Source organism: Lagopus leucura, unplaced genomic scaffold (assembly GCF_019238085.1).
Source record: "Lagopus leucura isolate 7727_CA_CO unplaced genomic scaffold, USGS_WTPT01 Super-Scaffold_100002, whole genome shotgun sequence".
Lineage (NCBI taxonomy): Eukaryota > Metazoa > Chordata > Aves > Galliformes > Phasianidae > Lagopus > Lagopus leucura.
In genome coordinates, this window is record NW_024962263.1 from 40,224,023 (window position 1) to 40,247,274 (window position 23,252).

Below are 23,252 nucleotides of genomic sequence, written 5' to 3' on the forward strand. Positions count from 1 at the left end.
TTCCTTACACAGCTTATGGCATGAACAGAAGCTCCAGCAAAGCCCCTGGGTCTGAGTGCCTCAGGACCAGAGTGGTGCTGGCAAGCTTTGTACCGGTTGGTGCTCAGAAATTGGGAGAAGGGCAAATAAGAGACAAGCAAGACTATTAGTATTTATTATTTGTATTATAGCACCTCAGTGCCTAGTCACAGACAGAACTGCATCCTATGAGCACTGTGCAAACCCCAAACGAAAGTACTACAGTCCCTGCCCCGAGAGGCTTACAGCCTAAGTTTCCACAGAGATGTGAGGAGATGGAAAGGTGAAAAGGAACAGTGACAGCACAATGACCACTGTGATAGCATTGTTTTGATGACAGGAAATATCCAAGTTCCTAAAAGCTTAGTTATACTGTGGCTTTCTTCACCTGGTCAATGCTTTATATTTCTCATGGGGAAAAAAAAAAGCATCAAGAAAATCCCACAGAATTCGCGTTATATTCAGTGAAAACATTTGTCATTACAAGAAACACATATAAGGTTATTTTTACAAATTATCGTTCACTTTGTGTGTTTTAAGAAGGCATCTAGAACACGTTTACAAAGTCTACACATGCAGTGTAAAAAAGTTTTAGAATTTTTAACTGTTTCTTTTTGACTCATTCATGTATTTAATTTGCACTCTTGCAGAAAAGAGGTATCTTTTTATTCAACTTTTTAATAAAAAATTAGAGGTGATTTCATTTCAACCACAACTGTTATGGACACTGTTGTATCCCCTCTGTGCCCAAGATTTTAAAAATAACTTAAATAGAAACAGTCACCGTGGCATAATTAAAAACAATGCTAGATAGGACAGGGAACAAGTGGGTATTGAGGAAAAATATATAACTGATTTTCAGGTTTCTCTGATCAAAATCTGTGATTGCAACTTTGTGTGAGAAGGGCATGTGGTTCACAACTAACTTTTTTGCAGCATATCTTATGTGCATATTAAGAACTTCCCCATAAAGGGCTGAATCCTGCTGTTCTTCAAGTTTCACTAAAACCAACCCCTCTGTGACGCTGCACTCTATTCTTCTACTGTGTGTCATGGTTAATACTGTAAATAACTCAGTGGAGTTCAATATCCCTGGTTTTAAACATCATTATTCTATGATACTAAGAGTTTGCAGGTGGCCTGCAGGACAGTATGATTTATGCCCATGAAATAGGATGAAAGGGGAGAAGAGTTATGTTGGACAGTTTATAAAATCATATAAGCACTTTCCATGATCAGCTCTGTTCTCAGCTACTGGTTAGCCTCCCCCGCTGAAGACATGTAAGTAACGTACGTTCTTCATCTGAATACAACTTCCAATATGAACTTTCTTTTATGCATTCTCTAAATTGCCATGAACATCCAAGATATCCATGTACATATGCACATAGACGTACACGTGTATGTCAGCATGGATCTATGTACGTACACATGTCTAGGTGTACCTCTATACACAAACAGACATACACAAATATATATACCTACACGTATCTATGGATAATATAGCTATGACATAGTTAGGAAACAGCAATGTCATTTTTATTGCATCCTTAAGTATCATAGAACGAGGGTATTATAGGCACACATCTTAATTACTTATCCTTACTACAGTCCTAAAAGCTCATTTACCTGAGATCTGCTTCTGTAAAAATAAAGTTCAATTTTTAGCTGCGTGTTACAAAAGACTAAATATCAGCCCCACAGATATGAAATTACAAGTTACTTTGAAACTAGAGCTACCAGTAAAATATGCTATCCTGTAAAAAAGATACTGCCCAAAGAGATACATATTAAAAAGGAAACATGATTCTTACATGTTTAAAAATCTCTCTATGCCTTCCCATATTGTAATAAATTTATAAAAAATATTTGACACAGAAAATCTCCCAGAAAGCATTCTGCTGAGATCACGTACCCTTTAAGCCACTCATCTTGCAAAAGTTACATAGTTCAGGAGAGCAGACTCCAGATTACATGTACTTAATTTCCATCAGTTTTCATCATCCCGCCTGTAGTCAATAGTTTGTATTTCCTGAGCTATGAACATCGCCATCTCTCTGGTGCCCGCAGCAACCACTCGGCAGGACATGAGATCCAGAGGTCCCCCTGAGGACAAGAGGGTTAATGAGAACTGTCTTAGGTGACATAAAAAGGCAGTGAGTTCTGAAATATAAACCACGCTGTAATTACAAGGACAACCTAATTCAGGTCTTGAAATCTCTTGCACAAAAAAAAGCGATTTCATAGATTTCTAGAAATTCTAGAATGCAACAGAAGTACTAGATGTTTAGATTTCTTCAGTACCCAACAATAAATGCAGTGTTTCCTTCATTTAGTAACAGGAAGGGATAGGGCAAAAATTAGTTTCATCAGCATACCCTTCTTAATACACAGAATCTTTCCATGACATTGACATACTGGTCACCAGGAATCCATTACTCTGTGTCTTTGTATGTGTACCATATAAATGAACAAAATAATCCAGAGGCTGTGCTGTCCTTTATGCCCTCTAGCCATATTTGTTCAGACGTGCACCTGAGACTGCTTCTGTCTTGGAAGGCTGTCTGCTGAAACTGTCTGGAGTCTGAGCATGTCTACCAAACTTGAAGGCTAGTTCTTTACAGTAAATCTGATGCTTTAAAGGAATTACACCAAGTCACTGAAATATAGTTTGACTCAGAAGACCTCTGATGTGATGAAACCCCAGGCTGGAATTACATCACTGTGGTATGATTAACTCAACAGAATCTAATGGAGAGTGCAGATGTTCCTGCCAAACACTGCCAGAAGTGAGACTGAGCCACAGGAGGACTGTACTGAGGTGACTCCAGGTGCCTGAAACAGCCACATGATCCCCCAAAAGTCCATGAAACAGGAGTACTGCACTCACCTGAAGTGTCTATCACAGTGCCACCTGCCTCTCTAATGATGACAGTAGCTGCTGCCAAGTCCCAGCAGTGTAACCCAAACTGGTAATATGCGTCGGCAGCACCAGATGCCAAATGGCACAGAGCCAGGGTGGAGCTTCCAATCACACGGACCCTGAGCACAGCAAGGAGACAAAGAAACACCAAGCAGAAAACACCTTTGATTTCAATCTGCATGTTAAGATTGAAAAACATGCAACATAGTTGGTTATTTTTTCATGACTTTAGGTCATGAGACACATACTGTAAGATATCTTACCCATGTGCTTGGGCCTTGAGCAACCTCTCAATGTTACCAAGGAACAATTTCAAAGTTGCAGGGTCGCGTTTTGGACCAATTTCTGTTAAAATTAAGGCCTTCGAGATATCTGCAATGGAGGTAGTTGCTTTCATTAATTCAACAGTTTCCTGGAGCTTCTGGAAATTTGTTTGAATTAAACACTAATGGACTCTTTACAGAAAAACAATTTTCATGTCCCCCCCTTTTTTTTCATCCCAAGCTCTAAGGTTAGGTTATGTGGCAGCTTCACATGAAAATTCAAGCAAGGCTATATTTCTGCTATCAAACGGTCTGATCTCAACACTTTTTTCTTTTAAAGAACAGGAATATTAAAAACAAGAAAGCATTCTTACATGTCATCTGTTTCCATACATTGTTTTATTTCATATACCTGTCAGCTTTTGGAAAATTCAAAGACTTCATCAGTCAACAAAAAACAATGCAGTTATCTAGTAATTATTAATGGCACTAAATTAATCACATTTAAAAACAGAATGGTTCCTGAATAGGAAACTTCAATGTAACTTGTTAATGAATTATAAGCACTTGGGGATACACTAAGATGAATGAAACATTTCTACTTAAAACAACCAGTCATCCAGTAACAGCTCCCTTTTGTTAGGACATTTCAAAGACTGAAAACATCTTATGACCGAAAAATCTTCCTATTACCATAAACAAAACCAGTATTTTACTAAATAATACTAATAAATGAGAGCTGCATCTGTAATGTGTTCAGCAAAAACCATGCCAGTCTCCACCAGGTGAGGATGTCAGCTCTGTGTACAGCCAAGACTCATGGTGACTTGCAAAGTGTTGAAGTAGACCTCCTGTGAGATCTGCATGTTGCTGGCATATAGCAAGCAGATGCCAATTTAGGTGGAGATGGTTGATCAAGTGTCAAGTGTTCCTACTTCTGCTGTGCCAGCTGAACTCGGAGGTTTAGCTGCAGATTACTTACTAACCAGGCTGTGCCCCAATGTCAGGTGTCACCTTTATCCCACATTAAAGGCCAGACATTCATTCACATAGGGCATCTCCACCTGGTTATTACAGCCAATTGCGTAAATTAAAGTTCTTAGCAGAAGTAGCAAGGAGATTTTCAAAAGCAAATTAGGATGGAGCAAGACATCACTTAATTAAACCAGCTACCAATGAATTTAGTATTGCAAAGGAACATGATGGATGCAAGCAATGTGGTAAGTGGTTGGTGAGTAGCAGGTATGTAATTAGATTAAAAGTTAAAGCATATCACAAAGCTGAAGTGTAGGAATATAGATCTAGCAATCACTTTTTAAACTACTGCATTAAAATAGAGGAACGGTGATCCAGACACACTGCAGGTTTTCTCTGTTTAGCCACAACTGAAAACTTGGGATAGTGAAAGCAATCTGCTGTATACATTTTTGTACAACACACACAACTTATAATTACAGAATATTTAATGCATGCCTCATTACTAAAATGCACCAAGCATTCAAACTACACCAGTCATAGATAGGTAGATAGGCTGTAACTAGGACAGATTTTCTTTTGAGTTATTGAGTATATTTCTGATGAATAAATGGATTTCTCCAATATTCTTCAGTGCTACAGCCAGGTAGAAATTGGATGAAGAGAGGGAGGTTGCTTCTTAGGAAAAAGGAGCTGGCTGATCACAAAACCCAATGGGGTTTAAAGTATTCAAGATACAAGAGAAAACATACTGACTGCTCCTCACTCTGGTACAACAGATTTAATAGTGATAGGGACACATTTGAGAAAAAAACAATTATCTTGAAGATAGAAGGTTATGAAAAGAAAATACACTTACAATACTAGTACAAGTAAGGCCAGATCTGTATCTAAGCATGAGAAGAAAGTAAAACTCAAGGTCAGAAGGAAGATGGATCCTTCATTTACATGTATCCTGATTGCCTGGACTCCCAAACCAGACCTCTACAAAATTTGTCATTGACAAAGATTATTGCACATACTGTAATTTCAAATGATTAAACCTGAACAATGAATGCATAGCGTAGATCAATATTACACAATGCTATACAAGTAATCACATTTCCTGAAAACAAAGGGCATGAAGCAACATGACAGCCTACATCTCCAACATATCATTCATTGGTGAAGGCTACTTGAATTCCAGCTGTAGGTACATATATGCTCTTTTCCAGCCTTGTTTTATTTCACTGAAGCCACAGTCCTTATTGGAAAACAACTGTGACTGTATACACTTAAAACATCAACAGAACTGAGACTAAAGAAGATCCATCTTCACTGATGAAAGTGCCCACCACCAAATGATGTCTCTCAGAACAAAGGAAAATTCCAAAGCATTTGAAAGAGCAGAAGGCTTGCTTCCCTGGCTGCGTTCTACACTCCTACACAGACCGGAAGCCCAGAGAAAGGACAAAAGTGGCACGTGCCAAAATTATTCCTTACTTAACTGGAAACCACAAATTTTTGTCTGCAAAAGGGAGTAGGGCCTTTCTGGGAGCGGCTCAGCCAGCCCATCCAAGAATACCCCTAACTTTTCCTTAGTCTGCCTTAGTGCAGGCTCTTGTGGATTATGGATATTCAAGCACTGACAAAAATGTGTGCATAATAAAGGATTAAAAATTTAGTTGCCACTGACTTTACAATGTGCTCCATTTTTCCCAATAGGCAGATCCTGGCTCACAGTTTCACAGAAGTTTTGATGCAGAGTTTTCCTTGGGGCACTACAGTGCACCTGTACTTTAAAATTCTTGAACTTACAGTGTGGCTCATTAAAATCTCTTTTGGGAGTGAAATGTTAACCACCTCCCACGTATGATGTCGTACATTTTTGGCACATGTTGGCTTCCGTCTAATAATTGAATATCATAAGGAAACTTCTCTGTAAATTTGTTTGCTGTTGATTTACCAGTAATACAATTCCATTAAAGTGTTAAGTGTTGCTAGCCATTTGTTTGTTAAAATACACCTCACACAGAAAAGCAAGCTGTTAAAGAACTCCTATGAAGCATGCATCCTGCAGTTCACTGGTAACATGTATATCTACAGACATAATACACTTTATGACATACAAGTTTATTGGAATAAAAAGTGAATGACAGTCAGCATAGTACAGTGAATTTGATTCACCATTCCCATTGCATCTCGCTCATAAACAGTGATGCCTGTCTACAGCTGGAATGAAACTGGTGAATCTATTAATTCTTCCTCATTTTAAACAACGGTTATGAATCAGAATAACATACGATTATTTAAGTAGTTCACATTCAGCTGTACATTTTAAAAAGAAAGTGAGAAAAATTGTGATTTTTGAGAAAAAATCAAACACATAACAAAATTATCATGCAGAAGAAATACCTTCCATCAGGATAATGATGTTCATTATCCTAATGATGATTTGCAACAACTCTGAAACAAAATTAACATATTCCTTTTAGAGTTCTAACAAAATCTAGACCAACCTGTCTCTTTTGATACCTGAAGCCTTTTGTCATTACAAAATGCCCCTTGACCTCTTCTACCAGTGTATAATCGTTCTTCAGTGCAGTGGTAAATTACACCAAATTCAAGCTTTAAGATTTTGAAAAGGAAAGAAATGAATGCAACTCAAATTACTCATCATAAATATAAACAACTACTAATGGCAGAAAGATCAGCAATATTTTAATTGGTACAGGTAATCAAAGATTATACTGATGCTAATAAAGTGGAATAATCTTACTGTTATATTTGAGATATAGGTCATATAAAATTCAGTTTACAAAGAGAAGTTAATTCAGTCTGTTCATGATCTTCTAAACTCTTACTTGCAGCTTATTTGCGTTCACATTAGGATAGATTAAATGCTAAGCTGATTTCAAATTCAATAAAATGTTTCTACTGAAAATAATCAAAAGTTCTCTACAGCCAGATTCTGAAAGCTTTTTTTTTTTTTTTTTCTTCACTGGTGAGCAGTTCTGCCTAGAAGAAGTCCATTAACTTTGGCTGGACCCTAAAAATTTGCAACCCCAAATACACAGACATGATCAGTCAGGCATACAAACTCAGAAGTCAGGGCACACAGTTTACTAACAATAGGTACTTTTATTTGCATTTCACCTTTCATGGGCGTTTAATTTGCCTGTCTTTTCAACCAAAGTAGTACCCTCCAGTCACTTTTCAAACATCTCTCTACAAAATTGTTTTCTTTAAACATACAAGTGAGAACCTCATGAAATCACGAGACTCCAAGAGGGGTTTGAAGAAAAATATCAAATACTCTTTGTCAAATCTCTCAGTGAAGGCTTGAGATAAGTAACACTGGATTCTTTGTGGGAATATCACTTCATGAATGAGAGGGTCCCAATTTGAACCTTGATTTAAACCCAATGTATTAAATTATCTTAATAGATTTCATCAAAAGATCTTGAAGGACTTTACAGACTTAAATGATCAGCTACTAAAATCACCGTTAGGTACTACTAGCTACATCCTATTTAGAGGGGGACACATACACAAGCACTGAGTGACTTGCCCAAGGTCACAGAAGTTGGTAACAAGATCAAGGAAACATCTCAGATGTTCTAGACCACAAATCTTTCCCTGCTGCCCTCCTCCATTCAGAGCAAGTAATCTCTGGTCCCTCCTCATGGACAATTCAAAGGGAATAGTCTGTAGTCTGTCCTTGCTTCTTACACTGAGGTCCCATGTAAACCAAAGATATTTTTTTTTTTTTGAGGAACACTATTAATAGACTCTCTCCCTGGAGACATCTGCAAGAATTTCTTCAGTACTGTTCAAGGTTTACATTCAGGCCAGTTCCCCTGTGTGTACTTTGGCTCCTTTTCAGCTTACTCGTTTTTTTTGTTTTTCCCATTTGTTTAGTGAGGGAGTTTTAACATCATTCTTTATTTTTGTTTCAGCTTTGTTTAGTTTACATAACCCAAAATATGCAGCATCAAAATCACGATGGTGTTCTAGAAAACATAAATATTAGAGAAAACTGTCTGGTAACAATACATAGTATTCAAAAGGACTTCTGGGAATGAATAAACTTGAGAAAAGCATGGAAGTGTTTCTTCACAGTTGCCATGTTTGAAAAGTCTAACCATAGAAGTACGCATTATTCTGTTTGAATCCATGAACGCTGCTAGCACATCTGAAAACTACGTTATTGCTGCACAGAATTCTTGCTGACTTCAGTTACAGCTATATATATATATATTTGAGATTGTGGATTTAGGCTGGAAGAGGTACATTTCTTGGCAATTTGAACAGCTGTTTCTTCAGTTTGTATCAAACTGTAAAATGGCAACATTTGGAGAAAAGCCACTAGCATGAATGAGTGCATGGTTGGACGAGATGATCTTAGTGTCTTTCCAACCTTTTCCTTGATTGATTCCGTGATCTACGGAACTTAAAAAGGACAACAAATCTGAAGGCTAGGTACTTTTTTTTTTCGCCTGTAATCAAGCTCTCATGAGCGAAATACAGTCATTTCACTGTATTATGAAAACCTCAAAGGCAGATGAAGTAATCTAGACCCATCATTTTGTGCTCTTCATAGAAAGCAGCTCCAAATTGCCTTATAGTAGCAGTTAGTGTTCAGAGATACTGCTAGCAGGAAAGAAGCAATCATAATCAACAGAACACTGGGAGATACGGTTAAATTATGAATATATTTAACTTATCAGGGTTTTGTCCTATGAAACCTTCCTTACACCAGCACTTCTTTTTTAGTCACATAAATCCTGTAACATTTATAATGATTTATAATAATTTTTCTGTAAATGCCAGTTTGCATAAGTGAAATTTTACAAGACTGGGATTGTAAGCTAGCAGAGTATGACAAAATGCATTTGAAAAGCATGGGAAAGCCTAAACAATGGTGGATTTATTTCTTAAGTTCCCACTTAGTTTTGAGGCTTTTAACCAAATCTCAGGTACTCATCCTAAAGAACATACTTCATACCTCTTTGTTAACAGCAAATCCAATGCTCACTGCCACTGTTGGAAATCTGTGACAAACAAGAAATGAAGTATTAGTGGCAAAAGTTCTCTCAACTTCACACTTACATAGATCACTTAAGCAACACAATCCCACCTGGAGCTCTGTATCAAAAAAAAGCTTTAATATTATGCTATTTCTCCTTCATCAGACTCTTTATCAGGTGAGTTTAAAAGTTGATTTAATATTTGAAAATGCAAGAAGTAAATACTTAAAAATATTAGGATCTTTATACTAAATGTGTTGTACATTTTAATAATATTTTTGCTTTAGTTTAATTGAATCCTCCAGTGCTTTATAACAAGTCGTTGGTTTTTGAGAGCACGTTTTGTTCCAATGAACTGAGAAGGTGAGATAGCAATTAAGTTGCAAGGAGATACCTTCTGCTGACATCAGCATAAGGAGAAACCTGTTCGTCTACCCTCTCTTTTGCCAAAGTGATGGTCACGTAGTTAATTTACTCCTTTTAAATAAGTATTATTGTTTTTTAAACAATGAAATAAATTTATTTTTTCAAACATATTTCAAAAAGGATTATGAAGATCCAGAAAATATTGCCAGAAAGAAAAAACCTTCACTTAATTGCATCAAACAGCAGCATGTAACCTCCCCCTCCTTCCTCACTTCAATTCTATACAGTGACACCATAAGTCAGGGAAATGCTATTTTCCCCCCCTCAAATTATAACTACAGTTACATTAAACTACTAACTATAAAGCAGAACATAATTCAGTTTCTTAAGTTGAAGTATTATGAACAATCATAGGCTTACAACTCCTACCACTCAAATGATGAAGAAAAACTTTCATATTTTTGTAAAAATGATCCCTAGATTTCTTATTTTTACAGAGCAGTATTACAGGAGATTAAAACCACCATCTGCATTCAGCTTAGTTTTCATCTAAGTGCAGCCTAGTTTTCATATGCCATGACTGTATTTCCCAGGAAAAATGAAGCACTTGTATTTGAAAGGGAGAACACACCAGTACAAAAAGGAATTCATAACAACCACGTACGGAGTAAGGCCAAATGTCATCACAGTACAGCCTTGTTTCTTTGGTTCAGCTCAAGTCTCTACATGTTAATGTGTGATATTTATAAAGGAGCTGTGAGTCAAGAGCTTCCAGGTCATTAAGCAATCAGAAGACATATTATCTTACCTTTAGACAACAGTACAGTGCTCTCTCCAGCACAAACACACACTCCCACAGATAAAGCATAAAGTGACAGAGGGATGACTCCTACTTATATGTCACGGGTACAAATTTACCACAGTAAAATGCCTTCAAGAAGAAGGGAGGTTTTGTGAGAAGCTGAATTATGTCATTCAATGTATTTCTCACTCTACTTACCTATGTACAAAATTGCAGGTTCCATCGACAGGGTCAATAATCCAGGTAGGACTGTCAGTGAGGACACATTTTGAACCAGCAGCAGTGGATTCTTCTGCAATGAACCTGCATTTAATGGGAAATAAAATAAAAGTCTCAGAAAACTTGCTGAAATATGTGACTCAGTAATTTTAACTCCATCTTCCTGTCTTTTGAAGAAGTATTTAGTTTATAAATACATACAAACGTTATATACATGCGCTCATTATATATATATATATATATATAAAATTGATGTATACATATATATAGACATTTTGTTTTTTCATTGGAGAATGGAAAACTTTCACATAAACTTTAAACAAGAGTTCTCAACTTCATAGCATACTATTTGGCATGGTAAAAAAGATCTCCATTCATGTTCACCTTCTTAATACACTATTAAAAAAGTAATTGATACACTATTAAAAAAGAAAATTGACCTGAATTGGCACTCCTGGAACTCTAAAGGAGATTTCTCTGTAGAATGTAATTTTATGGTTGAGGTCTTTCTCTCGCAGTAAGTAATATAAACTGCAAAATGCAGTTGCTTCTCATTGCAGTTAAATTCAGTCAACAGGAAGAAATGAACTCTTACAAGAATCCACAACCTCACTCCTATTAGAATTTTTTTCAAGTAGTAAGAATCAGGAAATTAAAAGATTTACACAGTTGAACTTTCTTCTTCCCATGACCCAGAGAAAAAACAATTTTTTTAATTTTTTTTGCACACACAAGGCACACATTGAAATTTGAGCTCATCTTGTTTTCCCATTTCTTTCATATCAATGCTTTTATTTTAATCTTTCTTCCCTGGGAAACGTACATCCAGTTCTGGGGTATTTCCTGCTGACCTTAATTATCCTTGCTCTCCCATAAACTGCTCAGTGTCTGTTTTTGTAAGAGCTGTGCAGGTTGCTACTCTCACAGATTTGAATATGGTTCCATATATACAGAGTGTGTAGAATTGGACTGCTAACACTAAATCTCACTTTTGGTTTCATACGTGCCACATGATGTTGCAAGAATGAGTTTGAAACATCCTGCAGATGGCACAGATGGAGAGTTCTTGAATTTTCCCAGTGCTGTTTTGCTTTTTCCTCAGCTGAAAGGGACTATTTCAATGGTATTATGGATCTCCATCTGATATAAGAAGGGAAGCAGTAAGAGTTTGTTGCTATTTCATTCTCCATTAGAGCAAACAGCTGAGGAACATTTTAAGTGTTAGTGTGCAACTAGAAAGCCAAAAAGACTTGAACAAGTGTTCTCAGTCAAGCACAGCACATTACAGATTCCTTGCTCTATATATTCAATTATTTTGTCTCATGTCTTTTCCTTTCAAAAATCTTGTAATTAACTCCCACCGTAAGCTCAGGCAGCACTCCTGGCTGCAAGTGAAACCCATCTTCCTGCAAGTGGACGATGTGGCAGCTGGTCCTGTATCATCCACAAATCATGCCTCTGTTTCCATCTCTGCCACATCCTTCATTGTAGCCATTGTCTCACCAGTCAAAAGGAAGCTGAAATGGGACTCTCTTGAAGAACAGGAGTATTTCTGTAAGGTGCTTTACTCTTGTTTCTGGGGGACAAATCTATCCCCTCCCTTTCCCCTACAGTGGGCTATGATGTTGTAGTCCTCAAGTAAAAAGCTCTAACACAAAGCTAGGGTACAGCAGTGCCACTGCTAGGTACTCATGTCCAAGGTCAATTTTCCAAAATGGCTACAGGACAGCACACTTTATGAAATTTTTGCTAGCAGGTAAAATAAGCCAGTTGCTGCTACACAATACCAGGTACTAAATTCCAAATGTTAGGCATAGTTTAAGTGGGAGAGGTAGCCATGTTAATACTGTAAATAACAGTAGTTAATTTAACATGCCAGCCCTTCAGCTCTTTTGACCTCGCTCCAAATCTGGATTAAAGTTTTCTCCCACGGAAAATGAGTCCGGTAATTTTATCCTAGCCTTACTGGACATCTGTTCACGCCTCAAAGCCACTCTGAAACTCAGTGCTGGAACAGCAGGGAGGCTGTAGCACAGCCCAAAGGACAGAAAGAACCCTGAAGGTTCAAAACAGGGCTGCCCCTCCCCTATCCCCTTAAGGGGTCTGAGGGCAAAATGCTGGCAGCCAAGGTTGGATGTCAGCCCCCCTCATGTCCAAGTTCTGACTGGAATGGCTCCAGGATTAAGGCCACAACTGACACCAAAGATGACAGCTCGTGTAACAATAACACAGGCAAATGACACAGTACAATTTTTCAGCCAGCAGTCCATGATATTCTGGCTGTGCCTATCTGTGCTACGAAGATCAACCAGAAATCAACCAGAAAAAAACCACAACCTTTTGGGAATATTTCCTTGAAGCATTTCAAAGTGCCAAACAGAGTGAGAGCGAAGAAGAAAACTTGGTTGAAACATAAATGAGAATGATGCATGTCCCTTGGCTAAGCAGAGAAAAGAAGAAAGAAATATAGGATGGAATCACATTTTTAACAGGTTTTCTTAACACTTCTGTACTCCTGAGTACATTTCCAACACCTCAGGATGGATCACTGCCACAGCACAAATGGTATAGATCCCAATGAGATCTCTTCTAGGTTTTTTAATTCCCAGGATACATTTCTAGAGTCAGATAACATAAGAATCAAGATAACTTAAGGGAAGGAGTAACAACAGAAACTTTCATTGATGCTTTCAACAGCCGGATTAGGGAGAGAATGAACACAGTTTCATTTTCCACTTTTTGGAAATGATCTTTTGATGTTTTCACTGTACTTCAGTTTAAACCTCGATTCCTTATGTGGATTCCTCATTGCAAGCATCTAAATTTAGTCTTCTAAATCTAGTTTTAATCTACTGTTTAATCTAAATGCATTTGCTGTCTGAACAAACTCCAAACAAAAACAACCATGCTATCAGCATAAATGAACTGCCTTGAAGAAATAGCAATCCTTTTATTTGCCTACAGCAATCCCTTTATTTGCTTTTGAAGTCAGAAAAATGCTGCACAGAGTTAGTAGAAGTTAGAAATTTTTCCGTTTCTTGGTCTATGTTGACCTTATAACTTTTGTTTCCATTTTGAGTCACTTGAGTGCTTCTGTTGATTCCAGTTTCATGCAAAATGTGTATGTTTTATGTTCTCTGCCAGGCTGTTCAAGGAAAAAAGAAACAAACAGTGCAGAGGAGAAAAGAGCACTGCCAGCAACAGTAGATGGAATATTACAGAAATAATAGGCTTGTAAAGCCTGGCACTCTCTGGAGAATCGCAGCCAAGAACCACACATTGTGCTGTACAGTACTGTCTCAATATGTGATCACATACACCATGTATTCAGAAAGCCATATTTAGTATATAATGTTCTTTCTACTTATTCTTTTTTTCTCTTCTTGTTATTTTCTTACAACAGCAGAGCTGACAAGCAGATTAGTAGCCGAACCCCCAGATTCTCATGTTTGTTGATTTCTGCACAGTGCTAGATTGCAAGACTCTTCCATTAGAGATGTAAGCAGTTAGAAGGAAGTCATGTAGTAATTAAGCAATACATAGGCTCTGCAGGCAGATGCATTTTATCCCTGTGTACGAAAGTCAACTGTGAAAATCAATTGCAGCGTCACTGCATCAAGCCAAAACTGACCAAGTAATACAAAACTGCTTTCTCATCTGTGCATGTGCTAGGAGGAGGTATTTTCAAACTGTAAAATAATTTATGCCTTGTTTATTTAAATGCACTAAGTGATGGTGGTAAACTGCCCTGCTTCTCACTGGTTTTAGGATTCTACAAAACAAGATCAGTGTGATTAAATACATTAATTGTCTTGCTCTAGCAAATGCTTATGTATGATGGTAAAAGAATGTGAAGGAAACTTCTGCAGGAGGTGATCTTTGCTATCATTAATTTCAGCTATATAGTAATACATTTTATTTAGCATAATCTTTAGAAGATAAGAGAACAGATTAGAATTCCAAAGATCATGGAGATTCATAGGCAAACTTCATACACAATGTCCTCAACAGAGAAATACCAATATTAAATATAGCCCAAGAAGTTAAGAAACAAAGTTTCTGTTGTTACTCCTTCCCTTAAGTTGTCTTGATTTTTATGCTTTCTGACTCTAGAAATGTATCCTGGGATTTAAAATAACAGGTCATGACAGAAATGTTAGGAAATATAAAGTGCTCAGTATTAGGCAGTGGTAGCAATTTAAAAAAGAATCCCACGAATGTGCCCACCATAAGAGGTAGGTAAAACTGAAAGAAGCTGCTACAAGTTAAGAAAAAATAATGTTTACTAATGACAATCTGACTTCCAAGGACAGAATTTTAAAATTCCCTTTAAATGCTTGTCAGATATGCAGCTTCTATAGGAAAAATGGTCATTTGTTGTTTTCTTCTACAGACACTTACCTGTGGGAGGGAAATTTCTCCTTCAGAACAGAAATAATCAAATTTTCCACAAAATGATCAGTCTCAGTCACAAGATCTGCTGCAGATGTCTTTGTGGACACTTGTTTTTCCTCCGTTAGAGCTTTCCTAATAATCTGAAAGGGAAGTTCATAAATCAGTCTTCAATGCCATTCATGCAGTAGACACTAACGTAATACAATTACTAACAAAATTATAGCTAATCCTGAAAAACAATCACAGCTCTAATTCTACCAGAACCTATTTTAGCTCCTCCAAGTAAAACCCTTTGGAGATAATGAGCAGTCTTTGGGAATACGGCATTTGCAGGAACCTCTCTTGGCAGTTCAGAAAGGGATTGAGAATGGCATTCATAAAAGGATGATGGCAGTCATTGTGATTTAGGAAATTACAGAAAACACATGTAAGATTAGAAAGAACCTTGAGGCCCATAAACTTCCACACAAAGACATTTTTCCTAAAATATATATATATTTACAAGATCAATAACTCACTGCTCTCTTACTTTAAAAAACATACATAAAGCAAACTCCACCATTTTCTTTTTTGCCAACAAAGACACACAATATTTAATTTTTCTTGTGTGTAAGACTGTTTGAATGTCCAAGTGCTGACCACCCATTAGTCCCAAAGAGTTGCTGTGTACATAACAAAACCAAAGATTTAGGCTTCTCCTTAGATATGGAAACAGTGATCTAACTCTGGAAAAATCTTAATCTCCTTTTAAAGGGTTTTACTGCTATAAGCTCAGAATTAAACCACATCAGTTGCAAATGCACGTATGGGAACACAGTCACTAAAAATGCTCCCTCAATTTTCCCATTTTCTTTCTCTTTTTTTTCCCCTTCATCTCTTCATTAAAAAAACCCACCATATATATATGTATATATATATATATATATATATATATATATACCTATATATATATATAGGGAGTGGGGTGGGGGATGGAGTGGGACGATAATGCTCAACTAGCAAAAAGAACTGCCTTATTTTTTAACCAGTGACAACTATAAACTCTTTGAAATTAGGAAAGCCAAAGAAAAGCAAAGATTAAGTACTGTTTATTTCTACACAATTATATTAAACGAAAAACAGCACCAAGAAGACCAATATCCCACGTCCCTTCTACAACACTGATTAATTTAGTTACATTTCCATGGATCAAAGTATTTTAAAGCTACCTAAAGAGAATTGTTTTAGGACCAAACAAAACTGTTCTGTTTGTATTGTGTACAGGAAAGGAAGCTGGAAATTCCCTAATTTCACCCTCAGCTATTGGGTTTTGTTGTTTAAAATATCACATGTGAAGGAGCTTCAAATGGTTCTGACACGTAACCGACTTTGCTGACTGCTGCCTTAGCATGGACTTGGCAAATGGACTAATGTTTCTGCTTCATGAGCTGTAAAGCCTCAACATTAACTATTTATCCAAACTGGTGAAGACAGATCGGAACATTTTGCTTCAAACTCTTGCTGATGTTCATTATTGCACACCAAAATATTAACTCGACTTAATCATTTTAATTCCCTCAATGCCATGCACGGTTTTCTCAGTGTTTTACCCACACCACTGCAGAAGCACCACTTTAAGAAAGCCCTCAGGCTGCTCCTCAGTCCAAAGCAAAATCCAAAGTGCTGCAACTGCCTCAGCTGTGTTGTGTAACCTCTAAAAAACATGCTATGCTCCCGTTTTTTATTTTCATCACTCCTCTTTTCTATTTCCTGTGAGTAAATGTGTTGCTGGACTCTGCCTTTCTTGCCTTTCTTAGCACCTTTGAAATATTAAGAGTCTGGAGCACAAGCCTTTTGGTGGCAGCTGAGATAATAGGGATTGATCAGTCTGGAGAAAAGGAGGTTCAGGGGAGACGTTATTGCTCTCTACAGCGACCTGAAAGGAGGTTGTGAACACTTTTCCAAGGTTACAGTGATAGGATGAGAGAGAATGGCCTTAAGCTGTGCTAGGGGAGGTTCAGGTTGGATATTAGGAAAAAATTCCACTCCAAAAGAGCGGTAAAGCAGTGGTACAGGCTGCCCAGGGAGGTGGGGGGTTGTGGGTCACTGCCTCTAGACGCATTCAAGAACGGTGTGGATGTTGGGGGCACTGAGGGCACGGTGTACAGGCTGATGGTTAGACTAAGTCATCTGAGAGGTCTTTTCCAGCCTTAATGATTCTATGATTAAATCATGCAACAGAGAATAGAAAGGACAGAGGGCCCAAATGCCTTCTCAAGAACACCTGCCCAGACAACCACCTACAGAGAGGTGCTCATTACATGTTACAAATCTCATCTCACTGTTCTGCTTATACACATCACACACTTCTGGAAGTTCCAAGACAGACTGACTTGCTTGCAATACTGTCCTGAAATAGTTGCTCACAAGTAAAACCATATGTCTAGATTGAAAGTATAACTACCTGCGTATAATTTGGGAAATAATTTGGGAAATAACCGTCTGTTTTGCTAGCAAAATCTATGCTCCATAGATCCAAATATCCTAAAAGCAAACATAGGGAGGAAATCTTGGAAATTTCTTGCCTTCCCTCCCCAACCCCTTTCTTTTTTTTTTTTTAAGTGAGATTCTTCTGGGTCTCTCATGACATACAAAATTATTTTCTAATCCAAAAAACCTCCAAAAAGTACCTGTGGACTTCAACATGTTAGCCTCTCATCTCATTTTCTTACCCTTCTTTTAATCTTTGTGCAAATGTACTGACTTTGGTGAAATTTCTCCAGTTGTAATTGCAGAGAACTGTGCAAGTATTACCCAGTGCTCAGAATAGCATCAGAGGTACAGAAACTGGTTATATTTGCTTCTCTTCAGCAGCAAGTCGCAGGAAACCGACAGGTGTACTTCTCACAAGCATAGCAAAAAGAGTTTACTCACAAAAAAAAAAAAAGCAGAAGAGAAGGCTGAAAAAAATTCAGTTGTGTGTGGCATAAGAGTGGATTAGACATAATTTTAATGCAGGCCAATGGCAGACATTACAAAACCTTGGCTACTCTATGAAATACCCATTTACGTTAAAGGAATGCCTGTTACATTTCATAAGACTAATGGAACTTTCTAAGAGGATGGGAAACAGAAGCAATAACTTCAGCCTGGGAATGGAAGTTGCTCCAACATCCCTCCTGAAGCATATTCAGGCACTCATTTATTTATTGGCCTCCACAGCTTAGAAAGAAGTTTTCCAGTGCCTTGAAAGAAGATATATTTTACTTATACTCATGAACAATACAAACCCAACAGTCATGTAAGCAAAAAAGAGGAGATCAGAAAACCATCTTGCTGGTTGACTTTTTCTCAAAACCCAAAATCCTGACTTCATGCCTTTCTTTGGGTTGGCCTCTATGTCAAGACTCTCAATGACAGTTTCTAACTAGAATCCTTCCTAACCTGCATTAGACTGGAGAAAATGAGGGCCTCAAAAAAAAGGCTGAGATGGGAAAATTGCATGCAGAGATGGATGGAGACAGAGTTGAGTTCTTGGGAAACAGTACAATCAGATCTCTAGTGAAGGCAGAGGTGTGAAGGACAGGAAGAGAAACAAAAGGAAAAGAATGCCCACTGGAATTGACTGGTGATCAAAATAAGACTCAACTGTATTCATTTTCAAAAAATAGTAAATCTAGCCCCATAAAATCTAAGTTACACCCCACTTTGTATCCTTATCTCTAATTTCTTTTGGGAGTAGCAGGAAGTGGAATGACACTTTAATAATATACTGTCCTGCCAGTTGCAATGTAGCAGCACTGAAGTGCAAATGAAAATGACGCAAACATCAACCGCTGTGATCTTCCAGGTCATGAAGGCAGTTCTGGCTATTCCCAGAATTTCAAATTTTGAGCAATAAGGTGTGGAGGCTTGAGCAAGCCATGAGAAGCTCTCTTGTGAAATGGCTGGCAGAACCAGCATGCTGGGGAACTCCCCTCAGATCCTGTGAGTGCACAGCCTGTCATCCCGATTTGGATCATCCATTTACTCCTTGACTAAAGTCATCTCTCCCCTGGCATCCTGTTCATCTTTGTGTGCGCGCACGTGTGTTCTGTGAGCGGGAAAACGTGTTTAATGACACATGCTAAGGAAGCATTACAGGTCCTGGCCTCAAGATGAAAATGGAGTTCCTTAAATAACAGCATGCAGGTACAAAATACAGCAGAATGGAAGGAGAAGAGAAATGCATGCTGCTGAGCTTCGTGTTCTATGCAGTTTCTCCTCTGAGCAGTTCGCTGACCCCACTTCTGGGCTCTGTTAGAGCCAGGGAAATGCTGCTGTGGTACACAGCTCTGTTAGAGCCAGGGGAAAGCGGCACACAAGGCCTCTCCCGAGGTGAGCGACTGCCGGCTGTAATGAAAAACAGCAAAGCCTCTGCTGGACTGCCCTGGTCAGTGAGTTTCAGTCCTTCTGAGGACACCGGACACTGGTACAACAGGAAGATGCAGTCTCTCTGGCACAGCTATTCTTTTCTGCACACAATCTGCTCAAACCCAAATGGTGGTATAGCAATGCACAGCAATCCGCGTAAGCACACCGCGCAATCTCAGCTGTGCGTACATTCAGTCTTAGCATCACACTGTGCTCAGAAACGCCACAGTAGCAGAGCAAGTGCTTGGCGTACGACTGGAAAAGTTACTAAAGCGGCAAATCTTTTTTTTTTTTTTTTTTTTTTTTTTTTTTTTTTTAAATACGTACAAGTGCTGGGACCACGCACGCTGCCTGCTCCGCAGCCCGAGGTGACCATACACGGCCCCAGGTCCTCCCCGCACCGCTGCGGGGCCGAGAGTGCGCCGATAGCACCCGCCGAGCGTCCACACGGCCCTCCCGCACCCCCACCTCCGGCTCTTCCTTTTTTAATGCTTAACCCAAAAGCGCACCTCCGCAGCCGCCCGAGAAAGATGCTCCTGCCGCGGAGCAGCCCCTCCCCGCCCGTTCCCGGCTCTTCCCGGTCTCGTCCCGCCGCGACGAAGCCCCGCGGGTGGGCAGCGCTCCCTTCGCCGCGGGGGGCGGCGGCCCTCACCTGCCCGGCGCGGAGCGCCAGCTGCACTGCCACCTCCGCGCACTCCTTCCAGGGGTCCCCGCCGCCCGCCGCACCATCCTCTTCCTCCTCCTCTCCGCGGGGCTTCATTGCGGCGGCGGCGGCTGCTCCGCTGCCCGGGGAGGACCGGGGCCAGGGGCCGGGGGCCGGCTGCCCGCCGAGGAGCGGCGCGGAGGAGGAGGGCGGGCGGGCAGGAGGCCGGGCCGAAGCTGCCGCTGTCAGTCGGAGCCCCGGCGCCGCCCCGCGGGGAGGACTGGGCGGAGGGACGGAGGGCGCCGCGCTCGATGGGAAGGGCGGGCTGCGGCGGCAGGGCGCTAATTTTAGGTGAGCCCCGGGGGGTGGAGGGGGGCCGGGGGTGGCACGGAGAGGAGTGGCGAGAAGGGCGAAAGGCTTTGGGGAGGCCGTTGGCCCGGCCCGACCCGACCCGACCCGACATGGCCGCCGCGGGGCTGGCAGTGCTCGGCGTGGGCTGCTGTGCTGTGTGGAAAGCGCCTAGCGGGCTGCCGGCGGCTCCTCGGCCACAGGCAAATGGGAGGGTGTGCGTTTGCTGCACGGCGTTGTGCTGCTCTGGGCGGCGCTCTGGCCCACCTGTATGGGTTGGCTGTTGTGTGGGAGTGTGTAAGCCTTAGCGAGGAGCTACATCTGAACGTGCTGAGCGATAGGCTGAGGCCAATGGTATGGCCTGCAACAAGGCAGAGTGCCAGGCCTGCCCTTTGGTCACAGCAACTCTGCGTATCACTACAGGCCTGGGGATGGAATGCTGCACAGAGGAAAAGGATCTCGGGGTGATAGTTGACAGCCAGCTGAACACAAGCAGTGTGCCAGGTGGCCAAGAAGGCCAATGGCATCCTGGCTTGTATCAGAAATAGTGCAGCCAGCAGGAGCAGGGAAGTGATTATGCCTCTGTACTGAGCAGTGAGCTTCTTGAGTGCTGTGCTCTGTTTTGGATCCCTTGCTACAAGAAAGACAATGAGACCCTGGAGCGTGCCCAGAGAAGGGCAATGAAGCTGTGAGGGGTCTGGAGCACAAGTCTTATGAGGAGGGGCTGAGGGAGCTGGGATTGTTCAGTCTGGAGAAGAGGAGGCTCAGGGGAGACCTTATTGTCCTCTAAAACAACCTGAAAAGAGGCTGTAGTGAGGTGGATTTCAGCCTCTTCTCCCAGGCTAGCAAGAGAGCAAGAGGTTATGGAAGGCCTCAGGTTGTGCCAGGGAGGTTCAGGGTGCATATTAGGAAAAAATTTCTACTCTTTATAAGAGTGGTGTGGCACTGAAATGGGCTGCCCAAGGAGATGTTGGAGTCACTGTCCCTGAAGGCGTTCAAGAAACGTGGACGTGGCATGGTTAGTGGGCATGGTAGTGGTAGGCTGACAGTTGAACTACATGATCTTAGAGGTATTTTCCAACCTTAACAATTCTATGATTTTATGAGTATATGATAAAACTTGCAGAGACAGGGTAGGTCCTGGAAAATGGGGGGCTGGCTGCAGAGCTGCATGTGTTAAAAAAGAAGGCTCACACTGGGGCCATATGCGATGGTGTTGTCTGTCATGCTTAAGCTATGTGTGAGAGAAATGGCATGAAATGGCACCAGGAAGAACAAGGAGACAATGCAACAGGTTTTTAACATCAGTTTTTTTTTTTGTTAGCATTTGAGAATAAGTGTGGTAACAAATACATTGCTGTCTGGTTTTGCAGTTAGCTGTGTTGCACATCAGTTTGGATTCCTCAAGGGTAAGGAGAATGAAGAACTTCCTGCAGGAAGTGTAGGCCAACGTACAGTGTGTGTCAGCCAGAGGAGTTGGGGGCCAGTACAGGCAGCTGAGCAATTCTAAATCTTCCTTATAGAGAAAGATGACCTGTGATGGATGTGTACCTAATGCAGTAGGGTGACCTGTCCTAAGTTACTTATTGTGATGCACATTTAATGTGGAATTGAACAAAAGAGACCTGGGGATGGAGCAGAAAAGGAACTGTCGCCTTTAACTTTTTGAAACAGGCATTAAATACATTGAGTGTATGAAATTTGTTTTTGTCATTCAGCAGCTGCTCTGTGATCGAAGGTTTCATTTTCAGTGACCTTTTGGAATCTATATTAGTCTGGCTAAAATAAAAATGCTTTAGTGGTACCTGTATTTGCATTAAGAGAAGTATGTAACAACAAAACTTACTATCCCTGATATAATATTGACAATTTTGTAAGGACCAGGCAAAATTTAATTGGCATGGCTTGAGGTAATGTCAGGACCTTGCTGGGAGAGCTGTCCTGGGGCAGTAAGTGAACATACCAGTGAGATGTCATAACACCAGCCTGAACTTTAGTAGCTTCTCCTCATGTCTCAGAGCTGCTACAGCATTCAGAGGCTTGCTGTGGTTAGGCTCATGTCTGGAGCATCTCTGGAGCTTGCATTTTACAAACAGTGCAGTGTGATAGTATAGTAGGTGGGATGCAGAAAAAAACCTCACTGGAGATGATGGTAGGAAATCCCTGGTGCAGTGAAATGCTGTTGCAACAATGGGAAGGTGCTCCCCCCAGTATTTTACAAGCTGGTGTGTCCTCTCTTAAGTGAGATTTGAGTGGTGTTTGGAAAATGAGTGACTCCGTCTAGCTCAGTAGGATTTCCACAACTTCCTTTCCCACTAGTGGAAGGATATTAGTAAAAGAATCACAGAAGGCTGAGTTCTGAAGGCTGAAATAACAACGGAACGAACCCTCAGAATTTGCAAATTCATCTCAATAGTGGTGAAACATTGGAAAACAGAAATGAAGAGCCAAGAAGAGTACTTAGGAAATCATTGACTGGAGCTAGTATTTTAAGACCTTTCAAAATACATTGCAAAACACTACAGTTGCCTGTAAACTCTGTAAAGAAGGCTCCTATTCACTGATGGCTGTTTAATTACTTCTGTTCTGAAGTTTTTTCAGGCTTCCCTTAGCCCAGGCCTGCAAGCAGTAGGAGCTTGCTGCTGTGAGCTGCCAGTTGCTCTCACACAACCGCGTGGTTTGGGGCACGCTGCAGTTGTTCTCTGCCTGCTGGCTCAGGCTCTGGGCTCACCTTTCATGGCTGCCAAGGTCTTTCGTAAGCTCTGATCTTTCATAACCTTTAGTGCTAGCCAGTTCCTCGCACACTCATTTTGTAATCTACACACATGCCATGCTTTTCATCCCATTGACTTGCAGTAGACTCATCCCAGGTAAACTTGAAATACCGGTGTTTCTTGGG

General features: G+C 40.3%; 2 protein-coding genes across 4 annotated transcripts in view; one reads left to right on the forward strand and one right to left on the reverse strand.

The window, feature by feature from the left end:
- Window positions 1-126: 126 nt before the first annotated feature.
- IMPA2 (inositol monophosphatase 2) lies at window positions 127-20,170 on the reverse strand. Its single transcript, XM_042868761.1, has 8 exons — window positions 20,015-20,170; window positions 14,977-15,110; window positions 10,555-10,659; window positions 9,167-9,212; window positions 6,678-6,786; window positions 3,205-3,313; window positions 2,909-3,060; window positions 127-2,124 (listed from the first exon to the last, which is right to left on the reverse strand). The coding sequence occupies exons 1-8, from the start codon at window positions 20,120-20,122 to the stop codon at window positions 2,009-2,011; spliced, it is 879 nt and encodes a 292-aa protein (XP_042724695.1). The 5' UTR covers window positions 20,123-20,170; the 3' UTR covers window positions 127-2,008.
- A 103-nt stretch (window positions 20,171-20,273) lies between these two features.
- The window catches only part of MPPE1 (metallophosphoesterase 1), a 28,080-nt gene continuing 25,101 nt past the window's right edge, over window positions 20,274-23,252 (forward strand). For all 3 annotated transcript variants that reach the window (XM_042868756.1, XM_042868759.1, XM_042868758.1), the window contains exon 1: window positions 20,274-20,356. The gene's annotated coding sequence lies outside the window, so the exon portion shown is untranslated. The remainder of the gene's footprint in view (window positions 20,357-23,252) is intronic.

Coding starts and splice junctions, on each gene's coding strand:
- IMPA2 (XM_042868761.1), bottom strand. CDS start 20,122: ATGAAGCCCCGCGGAGAGGAGGAGGAAGAGGATGGTGCGGCGGGCGGC. Junction 10,660..14,976: donor GAGAAATTTCCCTCCCACAG/GTAAGTGTCTGT, acceptor CATTAAATGCAG/GTTCATTGCAGAAGAATCCA. Junction 3,061..3,204: donor CTCAAGGCCCAAGCACATGG/GTAAGATATCTT, acceptor TGCTGTGCTCAG/GGTCCGTGTGATTGGAAGCT.